At 53.0% G+C, this 14811-nt stretch overlaps 1 protein-coding gene across 1 annotated transcript; it reads right to left on the bottom strand.

Annotated features, from left to right (window-relative positions):
- HN1L (hematological and neurological expressed 1 like) lies at positions 406 to 14688 on the bottom strand. Its single transcript, XM_018040035.1, has 5 exons — positions 14579 to 14688; positions 11880 to 12019; positions 7470 to 7612; positions 5372 to 5417; positions 406 to 4595 (listed from the first exon to the last, which is right to left on the bottom strand). Exons 1-5 carry the CDS (start codon positions 14620 to 14622, stop codon positions 4420 to 4422), a joined length of 549 nt encoding a protein of 182 aa, XP_017895524.1. The 5' UTR covers positions 14623 to 14688; the 3' UTR covers positions 406 to 4419.

Here is a 14811-nt window from a genome sequence, read left to right as displayed (position 1 = left end):
CTGTTGCACATTCTTCCCCTCACTGTATGGATGCTCACCCACCCCACTGAGTAACGGTGGGAGCTTTCAGTCTCACATTCAGCCTGCCTGGGGTTTGATCCTGGCCAACTGGAAAACTGAGCCTGAAACAATTACCAACCTCCTGGGAACATTAGGAAGACCGTGGAAGGAGTTTAGTATCATCTCTAGCAAATAGTAAGCATGCAATAAATATAGACATGTTTTACTTTCTCAAAATGATAAGCCAGGACAGATGAAATGTTTCATTTCTTCTGGTGAACAAGTTACAGAGGAAGGCTGTGAATGTTTGGGGGAATGTTTTAGATTTCTGCCCTAGTCCTCTCCCGGAAATGTAGGCCCTTTTGAATTACTGCAGTATCTTTAATAGAGTACAGCAGCCACCACTACAACAGTGAGACGCCAAATGACTTGGCATCAACTTTATTAGTTTTCACAACATGTTTGGGCAGATTACTTGAAATTGGTTAGAGAAAATTAAGTTTTAACAAAATATATGCCTGGTAATTCTTGATGCTTACTGAATACTAGCACACTCTGAGAGCTCAAGCTAACTGAGTTAGAACTTGCTTCCTTTCAGATTTGTAAAGATAACTTGCTATTCAGCTTTTTCTTTTTCTCATTTTAAGACCCTAAAATGTAAGATGTCCAGACATACAGGTTTCAAAAGTTCTACTTTAATTTCTAAGTATTCATCCCAAATGCCTGCACTTTTAGTCACACATATAACAGGAAATTTCATTCCTGAGCTCCAAGAATGCTAAGGATTAAGAACATAACAAAAGTTCAGAAGAAATTAACAGGATAACCTGGGAGGAGACAGACATCCTAGCGGGGTTTGACTCACAAAGGTGTTAGAACAAGTTTCAGTCTGGCAAAAGAGCCAGTGTGTTTCTAGACAAGGCACAGAACTGAAGAGGGAGCCCTTAGTTGTTTTCATTTCTGCCCCATAACGTGGAGGAGCCACCCTGGTCCTCTGACTCAGCCACTGCCTGGCCTCTGGAGAGACAGGCTGTGACAACTCACTGAGGCTGAGACCTCAGTGCTTGGCCATGGCTGGAGCAGCTGCTACAAGTAGGTGCCACTGCCCCACCCAGTCCCGGGAGCATACGCTGCACTCTCAGAAACATTTTCAGATGAATAAGTGAAGACAGTGCCAGGTCACCTATGTCGGGTTTCTCTCTTAAGTGCTGTCCTGGTAGCTGGCCCTGGTAGTTGGCAGAATGGGGTGAAGCTTCTTCTAGGGGGCTTTCCAGGCAGGCTAAGTAGCTCCATTTCCCCCAATCCACTTAATGCACGTAAGGATATCAAGTGTGCTTGCAGGACATATGAAAACGGCTAATATATAGAAAGCAAAAACAATCTATGCTTTTTCTATAGGACGCAAATCTACAGGCAGATTCTAATAGCTCAGCACTTTATTCATGGAATTCCCTGGTGGCTCAGATCTGTCCACAGTGCAGGAGACCTGGGTTCGATCCCTGGGTCAGGAAGATCCCCTGGAGAAGGAAATAGCAGCCCACTCCAGTACTCTTGCCTGGAAAATCCCATGGACAGAGGAGCCCGGTAGGCTACAGTCCATGGGGTTGCAAAGAGTCGGACATGACTGAGCGACTCCACTTTCATCTATTCATGGCCAGGGGTCAGGGCAGTTTCAAAGTCAACTCATTTGGCAGGAAAACGAGTGGCGGTAAGAGAAAAAAGAATCATTACCTTCAATTTACAGAAACTAAAAAGAACACTGCCACATTCCCATCCATTCCTTTAGAAGCTAAGTTTTTGGTTTTCAAATGAAATAACCTTGAATCCATAAACTTTCAGATTAATTTGGGCATCTTCTGGCTTAAAAAAAAAAATAAAAAGGCAAACCCCTTCAACCAGTGAAGAGCTGTGAGGAAAGGAGGAGAGTTCAAGCTCTGGAGAATGGATGCAGAGGGAACACGTGAGCACACAGGACTGCCTGCCCGGCCTCGCGCGGACACACACACTGTGCACATGACCGACAGGCAGAGACTCTGAGTGCCTGATTGCTAAGCGTAATTCAACAGCTACACCCACTCCTGCCTTGTAAAAAAACAGGCTCCTCTCAAGGTTACACTGTGATGTGAGCACAGGTTTGTTGTTTCCAATGACAGCTTTACAAAAACGTTGGCACCAAATGCACATAAAAAAAGTTTTAAGGCTTAATAAAAACACAGACCAGTAATTTCTCAATGTAGCTTGGAGGCTGAGAAAAGGATGCAGAGGGTTAACGAACCTCCCAAACACAGGCAATCCCCAAGGTACAGAGCATTTTCTAAATACAAATGGCCTCCCCCATCAGGTTCAAAGGAGCAAATAAGCAAATTTTTCTGCAGCAAAAATGAGCAAATTTTTCTGCTGCTCCTCCCATGACCAGACCATCCCGGCTCCCTCAACCCAGGCCCATAGCCCCAAGGAGGGAAAGGAAGAGCAAAGCTGGGGACGAGTAAGCTGACGCGGTCCTGCTGCGCTGGACTCTGCCCTGGTGGTGATCTCCTCCGCCAGCCCGCCCGCCTCGGTTCCCAGCTCTGCCCCAAAGTCCCTGCAAGGGGACGGATTTAGAAAGCTCTTCCCCTCCTGTGGCTGACGGGAAGGCAGAAGCCCCGAGGGCCAGCAGCAGGTCAGGGTCTTCTTGGCCATTCAATATGGAATTCGCTTTTCTTGTACGTTAAAGAACACAACAAAACAGTTATAAATTGTTCACATCTACTTTTGGAACATCTCATTGTAACTTGTGTAAGTCAGTGAGTTTGAGCTTAAAAGCTAATCACCAGTTATGTCAGTTTTTAATGGGGAAAAAAATGCTCTGAATTCCAGACAACTTTCTTATAAATGACCACTTGAAGGCTAGAGGGAGACAGGAGGCGCTTGAGAGCATCACGTGGAATGAGAGTTTCTCAGCTCCAAAGTCAGCAGGTGGACAGGAGCGGGTCTTTGGTTGGCAAGCACCGTGCGGACCCCCAGCACTGGTGGGGGGTGTGAAGCCTGGTAGGGAGCTCCCACAGGCACTGGGGTGTTCAGGCCACTACAAGCGTGGCCACACTGTAGTAATGAAGATGCTTCTAGCACCTGTATGAACTTAGTAGGCACTCGTACCAGTGGTCCCCCCACCCAAGCTGTTGGTCTCTCGTGACTGTAGTACAGGTACTGACACTGTAGCCCTTTAGAGGCTCAATGGGAGAAACTTCCGTCTGACAGATGATAGCGTCACGACTCTTGCCAGTCCGGTATCTTCGCTGGCAGATAACCATGAAATGAGCCAGTTGAGAATTTACTGCCAAATTATTTAATCTCCTGGCCTAAGGTCTCTAAGTCTTGTCTGGAAACTGAATGTGGCCCAGAGGTTCTGCAAAGCTTTAGAAAGGGTGGCCTAAGAAAACTCTCCTTCTTCTTTGGTGTACCTGAGCGAGAGACTTTTTTCTAGAAAGGCGTCAGAAACAGACCACAGTCAACAGTCACTGAAGCAAAGCTGGCACTCGAGAACAGGTCTTGAGCTATTACCAAAGAAGCCAAACCTAAGAACCCAGGGTTCTCAGGCATCTGTTCCTCCCACGGCCAGCAGGAACATAAGGGAAGACACAGGAACAGTGTAAACAACGCCAGTACCTGGACATGTCTGGGTAGTTTTAAAGTCCTGGAGAAGGTAGTGGTCTTGCTGACAGGAAGTGTCGCTGGTGAAGGGAGCAGGCCACGTCACTGGTGAGGAGCACAGGCCCAGACTTACGGCTGATGAGGGAAAAAGAACAACTCACAAGCAAGACTGCCTGCAAAGTAAAGAGTCTAAACCAGTCTCTCGTGGACAAAAAGCAAGAGATTCCTATGTAAGACCTGGCCAAGGTTTGAGAGGGCAGAAGCAGGGTGCAAAATCCCTCCTTAAAGCATATGATGGAACACGGCATTTTGGTTTTCTGTTGACAGCTGCTGAGGAAAAGCAACCAAGACGTTTTAAGAAAATCTCTGGAATGGAGGTGAAAAACACTGGGGCTGAACAAGTCCCCAGGGTGGCTCCTCTGTCCCACAGTGGCGGACCCGCGGTTTTGGTTTTCTCTCGAAGGCTTTAAGCTTTGCTACTGTGTTAGTGATCCCTAGATACCCAATTAGCCAACACACCACGGACGTGAGACCCCACTTCTCAGGGGCACCTGGCCTGGCCCCATTTCCCTCCCGCCCACTGGGAGCTCCTCTCATACCAGGGCCCCGTCTCCTCCCTCAGAGTCCAGAAGGTGGGTCTTCATCTCGAGATGGCTGTGAACTGGACGGCAGCTTCAGGTGTCCACCTGAGACCCTCTCCCCACCCTGCTCCTGCGGGCTAAAGGAACTACACTATTTGAAATCCTATCTCTGGAGTTTCTTGTCTGGCTATGGGACGCGGCAGGCCTCTTAGTAGAAGGAGATGCTGGACTTGCCTCCGGGCGGGTTCAGGACTTTGTTGTGGGAGCGAGGCCGGGGGCCCAGCCGGGGTTCGTGGCTGTCGACGGTGGGCGCAGGCTCCTGGACGCAGGCTGCTTCTCTCGGGCCGCTGGGCTCGCCCGGCTCTTGTCTGGGTGAGGCACTGGCTGCAGGACAGAGTCAGCACAGGGCCCGTCAGTGGCTGCCCGCCACCTGGTGGGCAAGCTGCACACGCGAACTGAAGTCTGCGCCCTGGAGCAGCAGGCACGGGCGTCGGGCCAGGTCAGCATGGAAGGCCCTGAGCCATGCTCGCGGGAACCCCCAGGGGTTGTCTCCACACTGCTCCCTACCACCTCAAGTCTGACGAGAAAACCTCAGAGCGAGTGAGAAGGGCGGGGAGCTCGTCCTAAGTGGAGGGCCCAGGCAGGTTTCCTGGACTACCTATCTGACCCCGTTCCCACCTCTTCATCATCAGCTGAAGGCAGAAATTAGCATCCAGTCAGGTCGGGACACTCGGGGACTGAGCCTGACACCCAGCCCCACGAGCAGGCAGCCCACTGTGGGGCGACCTGGGGGAGGCCGCCCTGCACCGTGCAGCCCTGCAGTTCCTCGCGCCCCCCCACCCCCAATGCGGCCTCTGGTCAGAGTTCATTGAAGGCTTTGGACCTCTGCCCTTCACTATACAAGATCAGCTTCTAGAAGAGGACGCTGTGGTTTGAGGCCCAGACTGACCAGCATGGACAGGAGGTGCAGAAGCCAGCGGGAACGTTGTCACTGAGTAACTGAGCCCATTTCCCCTGCCTCCTCCCTACACAAAACCCACCCACGATCACAACTCTGCTGTCTTCATCAGCAGGTGGGCTGGGGCACAGGGACCCCTCCCAGTCCTCCAGCAGCCCCTGCAGAGCTGAGCCCCGGGGAGGGACGGACAACAAGCGCTCACCTCTGAGGTCTGGCGTGTCCTCTCCCTCACACAGGAGCACGTGGTCCTGCAACGAGGCAAACCCAGGTCAATCCGCTGCTCGGACACTTGCGGCCTTGCTCGGGTGGACGAGAAGAAAGGTGCGGGTGACCTGGGTCTACTTTTATCTTTAAAAAGTGTCTATTCGGACACTTTGAGCCCCCAGGTAACCCTGCTCCACAGCCCGCCTCCACTCTGGCCTCAGCCACACTCCTGCCAGCTTCCAGCCCCCGCCCCATCACGGGCTGATTTGAAAGCAAATCCCGTATTTCACTGATCTGTAAATGTTCCAAGATGCAGCTCTTTGAACTGCAAAAATAATGCCTCCTTAAATGTCTCACGCAGGGTCCAGTTTAACCTCAGCCCGTGCTCTCACTGATAGCCTACCTGTGCGTTCTGCTCTGACACACACAGGCGTGTCCTCTCTGCGGCCGAGCGATCCCCGGCATGTGTGCAGTGCAGCACACCTGGCTCACCCGGTCATCTGGTGATGAGACAGCTGGGTGGTACCCACCCTCTGGTCACTGAGAACGGTGCCATTAAAACAGGTCTCCCCAAGTATCTGCTTGTTTTCACAACTGAGGTTATATGCCTAACACTGCTGGTTCATACAGTAAAATTCTGTTTTCATTTCTTCAGAAACTGCCAAACTGTTTTCCACAGCGGCTGCACCATTATGCATTCCCAAGAGCAGTGCAGGAGGGTTCCAGTTTCCCCACGTCCTCACCATTCCTTACTGTCTTTTTTGGTAACAGCCATCCCAGCGCGTGTGACGTGGTATCTCACTGTGATTCTGATCTGTATCTCCCTACCGATCGTGTGCTGACTGACCGTTTGGATGTCTTCTTTAGAGAAATGTCTATTCACATCCTCTGCCCCCTCCCTTTTTTGGATCTGAAATTTTCATTTTTTAAAATTTATTTTCTTCAAGTATAGTTAACTTCCAGCGCTGTGTTAATTTCTGCTCTATGGCACAGTGATTCAATTATACACACGTACCTTCCTCTTCATATGCTTTTCCACTGCGGTTCATCACAGGTTATTGAGTATAGTTTCCTGACACAGCAGGACCCTGTTAAACCATCTTATATAAAATAGTTCACACCTGCCAATCCCAGATTTCCATTTCATCTCTCCCCCTTGCCTTTAGCCATCTCTGAATGTGTCTGTCTGTTTGTTGTTGAACTGGAGGGGTTCTTTACATACTCTGCAACCATCAGTCTTTGAAAAGGAAACCACATTGTTTCCTATATTCAGCGTTACTCTGATTGAATCCCTGTGTCATCAGTTAATAGGAGGTTTGGTCGGATTCAGGTCTGGTTGTTTTGACAAGAATTCAAAGGTGGCCCGTGATGAACTTCTAGCATGAGGCCCATCGTTTCCGGAGGTGTCCTGTTTTCTGATGTGTGAGCAGCCACTGATGATCGCTTCCTAGATCTACAATTTCATTACAAGCTTGCAAAACGGTCATTTCTGAATTCTGTTATTCACTCGTCATTTATGGGCTGGAATACTTTAGTATGAGGAAACTTCCCCTCAGCAGCTGTCATCCTGAGGTACATACAGTTCACGGAGAAACACTGGCTAAGTAAGTGCCTGATTCTATCCGTCAGCAGTTTTCCAGATGGACATTCTCCGAAGGGGACAAACTAGATTTTTAATAATAGTAGCGGGAACCCATAAATTCTAACTATTTGGTGAATTTTAATCCAATGTAGCTACTCTACTTATCGGCTGATGACAACACTGAAGTGTTGCCGAGAGGTAAGCTCCCGTTTTCAGTTCAGCTTCATCAGTATCCTCAGCAGCTCTTCGTGGAGGGAAGAGAAGAGTGATGGCCTGGCTGCATGGGCCGCCTCTGCCACCAGCGACCCCCAGGGCGCATCATCACAAGGCTGGCGCACACTCCCTGATGACTAAGGGCAGCCCCGATGACTAAGGGCCGCAGCCAGCAAAGGCAACGTCACCCGCCTTGTCTCCTCCTAAGGCTTGCCATACCCGCTCGGAACCGTTTTAGACAAGTGCCTGGCACCAGCTCTGCCTCTGTCACTTAGGTCTGCTCTCTGAGTGCAGTCCGTACCTTGGGCTTGTTTGGGTGCGCCGTGGGTGAGGCAGCAGCGACGGGGGACCCGAAAATGTCACTGGTCTTGCCCCCCGGTGGGTTCAGACGTGGCCGAGTCTGCACAGGCCCTGATTCGTCAAATATACCGCTTCCTTTTCCCCCTGTAGAAACAAGCAGAGTGGTGAGCAGCCTGGAACACCCACCCAACCCCTCCACACTGGTCACTTCAGAGACCTCCCCTCACGGCGACCAGTCCTGAGTTCAGGCTGAGGGTGAGGTGACTGGGTTGACGAGGGATCCTGAAAGACCCCTAATCACACCCAGCCCCTTCTCGGGGCCAGCTGGGCCTTCATCACTGGACCTGAACTGCACTGGGCTGGCTGCGAGGGGCAAGACGGGCAGGTGGTCTAAAACAGCATTTTCCCCTCTAGAGTGTCCTTAACCCTGAACTTTTCAGATTTTTCTGCTCAAGAATCTTCTGCATTAAACCCAGAAAAGTTCTTTCATACATTAAAGGCAAACAGCTGCTAACTTTTGAGGTGAGATGGATAGAACTGAGTTAACATGCCCTGTTCAAGGCAAACCTGTAATTTGGAAAACATTTATTAGTCATTCTCCTGACCTCAATCTGGCTGGAACTTCCAGTGACAATTAGATATGCCAGTGAATTACAGATATTTAACATCTTTGCTGCCGAACAGAAACAATTTGATGAGCTACTTTGAAAATATGCATCTCGGATGTTAGTTCTTATAAGCTGATGGCTGAGGCATAGACAGGGGACCTAAATGCTGACATTGAACAGAAAAGACTCTAGCACATGGCGCTGGCCAGTCACCCCTGCAATCAGCAAACACCAGCACCTCCCTTCCACCGAGTGCAGAGCTAAGATTTATAATCTCACAGGAGAAAGAAGGCGCATTCCACACGCAGCTGAGACCAGACACGAGTTAGCCGGCCCCTCTGTGCCCGTTCCTCACCCTCGGAGCGGTGGTAGCAAAGGCCCCTCCCGCCTGAAGGCGCCGAGAGAGGAGTCATGACTCACTGCCACCGTGTGTCCAGTGCTCACAACGCTGGGATACACTGCTCAGTGAAAACAGCGCAGGACAGCGTGGACGGCACAGGCTTCTGTGCCGCAGGCGGAGGGTGTTCTGAAAGAGCTGGACCTGATAAGGACACTGGCACTCCATTACTCCGCCCCCTCCAAATGGGGTGGCAGCGGTGGTGTGGGAGCTGAGGATTCTAAATGTGCTCATTTTTACAGCAGTGATCTTTGTTGACTGCCTCCAAGAAGTTAAAATTTCCAGTCACTTCTCGGCTGTAATGACACACACCGACAGGACAGGTGAGCAGCAGAGCTCTGAGGACAGAACCCAGCGCGAGAACCCTTTCTTGGTGGGGGGAAAGCTTAGAGAACACGTGGGTCTGACCGCAGGAAAAGGCACATATCCACGTCACGTCAGGCTGATCGCAAGCCTTCCAGTCCCAGCCACAGCCGCCCAGGTTCCCTCAGCCCCTGGGCTGGGTCCTGCTCAGCCACTACCAACTGCAGGACAGCACCTGGCTGGAGTGGACACACAGCGGCTGGGCGGAGGAGGGCCTGGAGAGGAAGCTCCCAGACACGCTGCTGTTACCGGGTGTCATCAGCAAAAACATCCAGGCCACAAAGTGCAGAAAAGCTGCTGCCCAAGGCCACCCCCCGAGTGCCTGTTACCGAGCTGTTGCTGGTCACGCTTAAGCGTGAATTTACTTAAGTAAATTTACTTAAGTAAATTCTAAGATGTGTGTTCAGCTTATTTTAAAATGCAAGACAAAAATAAAAGTAACTCAATCTGAAGGTTTTGGCTAAAAGCACTGCTCATTTAAAGACATTTTAAAAACTGTGAAACACGACACAGAGAAATTCCTGAGACACAAACAAAGCAAACATTCCAGCAATGATCACAGGTGAGCGTGGGTCAGTCTGACAGGATGCCGCCAGCCCCCAGAAACCTGAGTTCCCTCCCCTTCACCTTCGTCAATACACGCTCGAAAACCACCACAGGTCTGTTTTGAACTTTATGAAAAGTAATCACACTGTGCGTCTATTACTCAACGCTTTACCTGAAAGATGAATCCGCTTTGAAGGTGGAAAAGATGCTCAATTCACTCATAACGAGAGAAGAATAAACCCAAGATACACTTTTTAGAGACCCAAATCTCAGGAGACGTGACACTGTGGAGTGTGGGAAGCGGGCGCTGCTGATGCCCTGGAGGATGTGTCTGAAGACCAGGAGAAGCACCAGCATTTTATACTGACCCAGCGATGCCGTTTCAGGAAGTCAGCCCCACTTCGAGTATTTGGAGGTAAGCCGGGAGTCAGGAAAATCTGTATCCAATGGCAAGTTCTGCTGCCAGTGAGCTGAGGCCCAGACTGGCCGGTGAACTTGAGCCTCAGCTCCCCTGTAGAGGGGGTTACATATCTCCCCAGGCTGTGGAGACAGCCAGCACCCCGCACAGGCCCCATAAACACCAAACAGCCTGCCCACATCATCCCCACCTTGAGGTCTAAACCAGGAGAGCAGGTGACACACGGTACCAACCAGCCCGGGTCTACATCTAGGGACGGCCGGCAGTAAGGCCCCTATTCCGCACGCGCTTCGTCAGCGGGTGGGGGGGAGGGTGGCTCCCCAGAGTGCATGGGGTGAGTCTGCCGGCCAGGATGCCACCTGCAGATTCCCTTCTCAGCTGCCTGTGAGACTTCATCACAGGTGATTTTCTCCCCTTGCTCCTTCCTGTCTTCCTTTTTAAAAAGTGTTTCTCCATGTTAATTCATTCACCAGTTAAAAAGCGCTTCTGGGTGATAGGAGGAGGTGGGGGTGGGGGGGCAGGGGGTGGGGTGGGGTGCAGATTCCAGCATTTGTTAACTGCTCAGCTCTCATCTCAGAGCCCCTGGCAAGAAAGGAAAGAAACCCAAAACAACAGGACTGTAAGGAGCAGAGGTTTTCAGCACAGGGTGCCCCCAGGCTGTTGTAACACTTTGGTTTTCTAACTCTTTAGTTGGGTAGGAGGCCAGGCTGCCAAGGGGTCACAGACTTTCGAGAGCCTGGCAAAGCAGAACCACCCCATGTGGCATACTTCCTAGAGAACCCGAAGCCCCAGAGACAGCTGCAGACGCCACGGCGCTAAGCCCCGGCCGCCAGCGTGCCCACCCCTAGGCGCCCCGTTTGAGTCTACCTGCCACAGCCCATGTTTGGTACACAGGATGCACAGGGCTGAGCACTCGGGCTCTGCACCCATCAACTGGGTGCGTGAGGATGTTACTCAGGAAGAACCACCTGCTTCTTGGGCTTCCCTAGTGGTGCAGTGGGTAAGAATCCACCTGCCGATGCAGGAGACGTGGGTTCAGTCCCTGGTCCAGAGGGTCTGGGATGATGCCTCAGAGCAACTAAGCCCAGGCCGCACAGCTACTGAGCCGCTGCTCCAGAACCCGGGAGCTGCAACTACTGAGGCCCACGCACCCTCGAGCCCGTGCTCTGCAACCGGAGGCCACGTGCAGCAACAAAGACTCAGCACAGCCAAAAAAAAACCCAACACACCCAACAAAACCACTTGCTTCTCTGTCATAACCAAATCCAAAGATACTGCGCACCCCTACCCCACCTGACCACTGAAAACCACAGGAAAACCCAGCCTTTGCGTCCACTGCTTTTGTTGCTCCAGGTCTGTGATATTTGTACCCAGCATCAGGACAGGGTAGGGAGCAGTCCCAGTTCCGGTTCTGTTTGACTTCATCATTTGTCTGAAACACTTACTTCCGTGTTGCCATCTCTCAGACCTTTAAGGATGGTACAAACCTTGCTTTTCCCGTGTGGACACAGATGGGGAAGGCCCCTCAGGTAACTATCACTGTGTGGTCACTCACACACAGTGGCTGGACCGTCCATCAGCCAAGAGAAAGGCTCTTCTGAGATTCCTCCCACTGGAGCCACTAAAAAGCACGTTAAGGACTGAGAAGCCGCAGGGCTGCACGCCAGGCTGAGCCGTCCTTTTTATTTAGTTTCAATCCTGCTCACAATCTGATTAAAAATACTCTGCACACACAACTTGCAGGCAAGTTCAAGAATCTGAAGGAGTCCATCAGCCGATGCGGGGAGCCTCCCCAGTGGGAAGCAGAGCCCCAGCATGCGCCTGTGTGCCTGCCTTGGTGCCTGCACATGGCCACTATCTGCTCACAGGTGAGGAGCAAGTCCAGAATGACCTGGAGGACACAGAGCTTAAGTCAGGATCAAACTTCCCTTCCTCTCCAGGACTGACGGCAGGGGATATGCCACACCAGAAAGCATTTGAAAGGACTGATACAAAGAGAGAGAGATTTTTTTTAATCAAAAGAGCAGCATAAAAGAGAACAGGTAGAGGCCAGAGGATTAAAGAGTCACAGGCCCGTACCGGGGGGGTTGGTCCTCTTGGGTATGTTCTGAGGTTCTTCGGTTGGTCCAAAAATATTAGACGCCATCCTGTCCGGCCTGCGGGGAGGCGCGGCTTCCTCTGGACGATCACCTGGCTCTCCTCCCGGAGGCTTTGCAGCCCTGCAAGCAGAGAGGCTGTGAGGGATCGACAGCGGCTGTCCCAGGCACCACGGTCCAGGGGCTGAGGCAGACATCTGTGGAGGGGCACGACACGCTCACGGCCAGCCAGCAAACCTCCCCACCTGCCCATGAGTTCCCATAAAGGTCTTCTCGGCACAACTTGGTCCTGCCAAGACCTCCAGATGTGTGCAGGCTCTCAAGTTACTGCTGGGACCTCTCATCAGTAAAATTAAATGTTTCCCTGAAACAAGCAAATGGAGCCAGTTCAGTAGAGTTTCACTGTCAATTTTAATTAGCAGACAGTAGTGCTGGGCCGGAGAAGGCAACAGCAACCCACTCCGGTACTCTTGCCTGGAAAATCCCATGGACGGAGGAGCCTGGTAGGCTGCGGTCCATGGGGTCGCTAACGCTGAGTCGGCACGATTGAGCAATTTCACTCTCACGCATTGGAGAAGGAAATGACAACCCACTCCAGTATTCTTGCCTGGAGAATCCCAGGGACACAGGAGCCTAGTGGGCTGCCATCTATGGGGTCGCACAGAGTCGGACACGACTGAAGCGACTTAGCAGCAGCAGCAGCAGGGCTGGGCATGTGAGAACACAGTGCAAGTGGACCACAGCAGACGCAGGGATCATAACACTGACCATGACACTTGCCTGGAGGGGCCCATGCTCGTCAAGGCCTGCCCACCCCGCCCCCTCAACAGCCTATCCCCATGTCCCATAAAGCTCCTGGGGACCGGTGGGTCAGAGTCAAGCTGCAATACACTTGGATTAAGTTCTTTACAAATATACACCCTACAGCTTAAAAGACCTCAGGTTAACAATGGCTTTTAAAATCCCTTTAACACCAGATAATCCCTTAGCAAGAAAACAAAAGCAGGACTTTAAGACAGAAATCTGACCTAGTCCTCTTAAGAGCCACCACTTGATTCCCTTCCTTTAACATGGCCTCAAGGTCTGCAGCTGCTAGCGGATCCCAAGCACGCGTGCTTAGTGGCTCAGTCGCGTCCGACTCCTGGCACCCCCATGGCCTGTAACTCACCAGGCTCCCCTGACCACAGGATTCTCTGGGCGAGCATACTGGAGTGGGTGGCCGTGCCCTCCTCCACGGGAGTCTATCCAGACCCAGGGATCCAACCTGCTTCTCTCGCGTCTCCTGCACTGGCGGGCAGGGTCTTTACCACTAGCGCCACCTGGGAAGCCCCACCCCAAGCAGAGGCTCCCAGTTAAGAAGACGGCTTTTCCTTCTCCAGCATGCTACAAGGAAGAACTTTCCCCTCATCTTCTCAAAAACACTAACACTCCAGAGAAGTGAGGTATCAGTTGAGAGCAGCCGCTCGGCACTGTCTCCCACAGCTTGGAAGCCAGCCCAGGGGCAGTGGTCCTTGTGGCGCGTCCTCGCTAACTGCACCAGTGTTTGCAGGGCACCCAGTGCCAGGCCGTGGAAACAAAGACAGAGTGTCCTTAGTGCACACAACTGAGAAAGTGCTGGGAGGCAGCCCTCGGCCAGCTGGTGCGAGTGCCGAACAGCGGTTTTCAGGGCCAGAAACCTGATTCAATATGAGCACTCCAGGATAAACTTCCGGTCTGTAACAGCACAGACTCAGACAGGAGGGATGAGTGGTCACTGTTACAGAGGCTAATGACTGATGGTTTGGCCAAGAGTACTACTGAATCCTGACCTGACTCCCTCAAATTTGCAGGGATTTTAGCAGTTGAAACAATCCTTTCATTCTATGTACTGTTTACCTCCACAGACGCCACAGTCTTCTGCTCTTATTGCCCGGCCAGGCCACAGAAAGGGCTCACAGTATAGAAAGTTTCAGGCATCGGAAGAACCAGCTCAACCTAGCAGCCTGCTCCCCCGACGGCAGGACACCTCCAGCCCGGGCAACTCTACGTGCCTCTCAGCACCCAGTGCTCCCCAAGCCAGAAAGCGAGCCAGCGCGCGCTGTGTGTTTCTGATCGTTTAAGACCAGTCGGTCTGCTCTGTCACTCGCTGTCCCGCCTGTTTCCTGGTCAGTAAATTGGGGGAGGGCGACTCCTGGGTTCGGGCTGCGGGGTTACGGCGGAGGGCACCCCCTTGCTCCGGGACTGCGGGCTTAGAGGCGAGGGCGTCGCCTGGCTTCAGGGGTAGCGGGGAGGGCACCCCCTGGCTCCGGGGTTAGAGGCGAGGGTGTCGCCTGGCTCCCCGACTGCGGGATTCTGGGAAGAGGGCGCCGCCTGGCTCCCGGGCTGCGGGCTCCCAGGAAGGGGCTTCGCCCTGAGGGCCGTCCGCTCGCACACACGCCACAGGGCGCCGGGGTCCCGGCCGCGCCGCCACGCCTGCCCCGCCGCTGCAGACTGCTCTGCCGGCGTCTGCGGCTCGCCCGCCCAGGAAGCGGCGCGTGCTGGGACCGAGGTGCGGGGAGGCGCACCTCAGGCTTCCCGCCGCCGCCACCGCGGCCGCGCCCACCTCCCTCACCCGGCCGCGGGGGCCCCGGCTCTGTGAGTTCACCGCGGCCGCCCCGCCGCCCGCACGCCCTCCACGTGACCGTGCGCACACCCGCGCCGCACCTGGAGCCGGCCCGGCCGCCCTCGCTGTCCGGTGCCCGGAACATGTCGCCCGCCGCTCGGAGCCTCCAGTCCGCCGCGCCGTCCTTCCCGCCTGGCCGCGCGCGGTCAAAGGCCCGACCGCTCGTCCCCATTGGGAGTCGCTGACGTCAGTCAAGCAGCGGCAGCCTATCGCGGCGTCGGGCTCCGCCTCATGAGACGAAAGCTTGCGGAGGCCCGTGCCAGACACGCAGACG

Source organism: Capra hircus, chromosome 25 (assembly GCF_001704415.2).
Source record: "Capra hircus breed San Clemente chromosome 25, ASM170441v1, whole genome shotgun sequence".
Taxonomy (NCBI): domain Eukaryota; kingdom Metazoa; phylum Chordata; class Mammalia; order Artiodactyla; family Bovidae; genus Capra; species Capra hircus.
This window is presented reverse-complemented; position numbering and strand designations above follow the sequence as displayed.

Bases quoted from the DNA above. Each gene is read 5' to 3' on its own strand.
- HN1L (XM_018040035.1), bottom strand. From the start codon at position 14,622: ATGTTCCGGGCACCGGACAGCGAGGGCGGCCGGGCCGGCTCCAG. The intron at 5,418-7,469 runs GTACGGACTGCA...GCCTCGTTGCAG, and splicing joins CGCACCCAAACAAGCCCAAG to GACCACGTGCTCCTGTGTGA. The intron at 4,596-5,371 runs GTGAGCGCTTGT...TCTGTCCTGCAG, and splicing joins GGACACGCCAGACCTCAGAG to CCAGTGCCTCACCCAGACAA.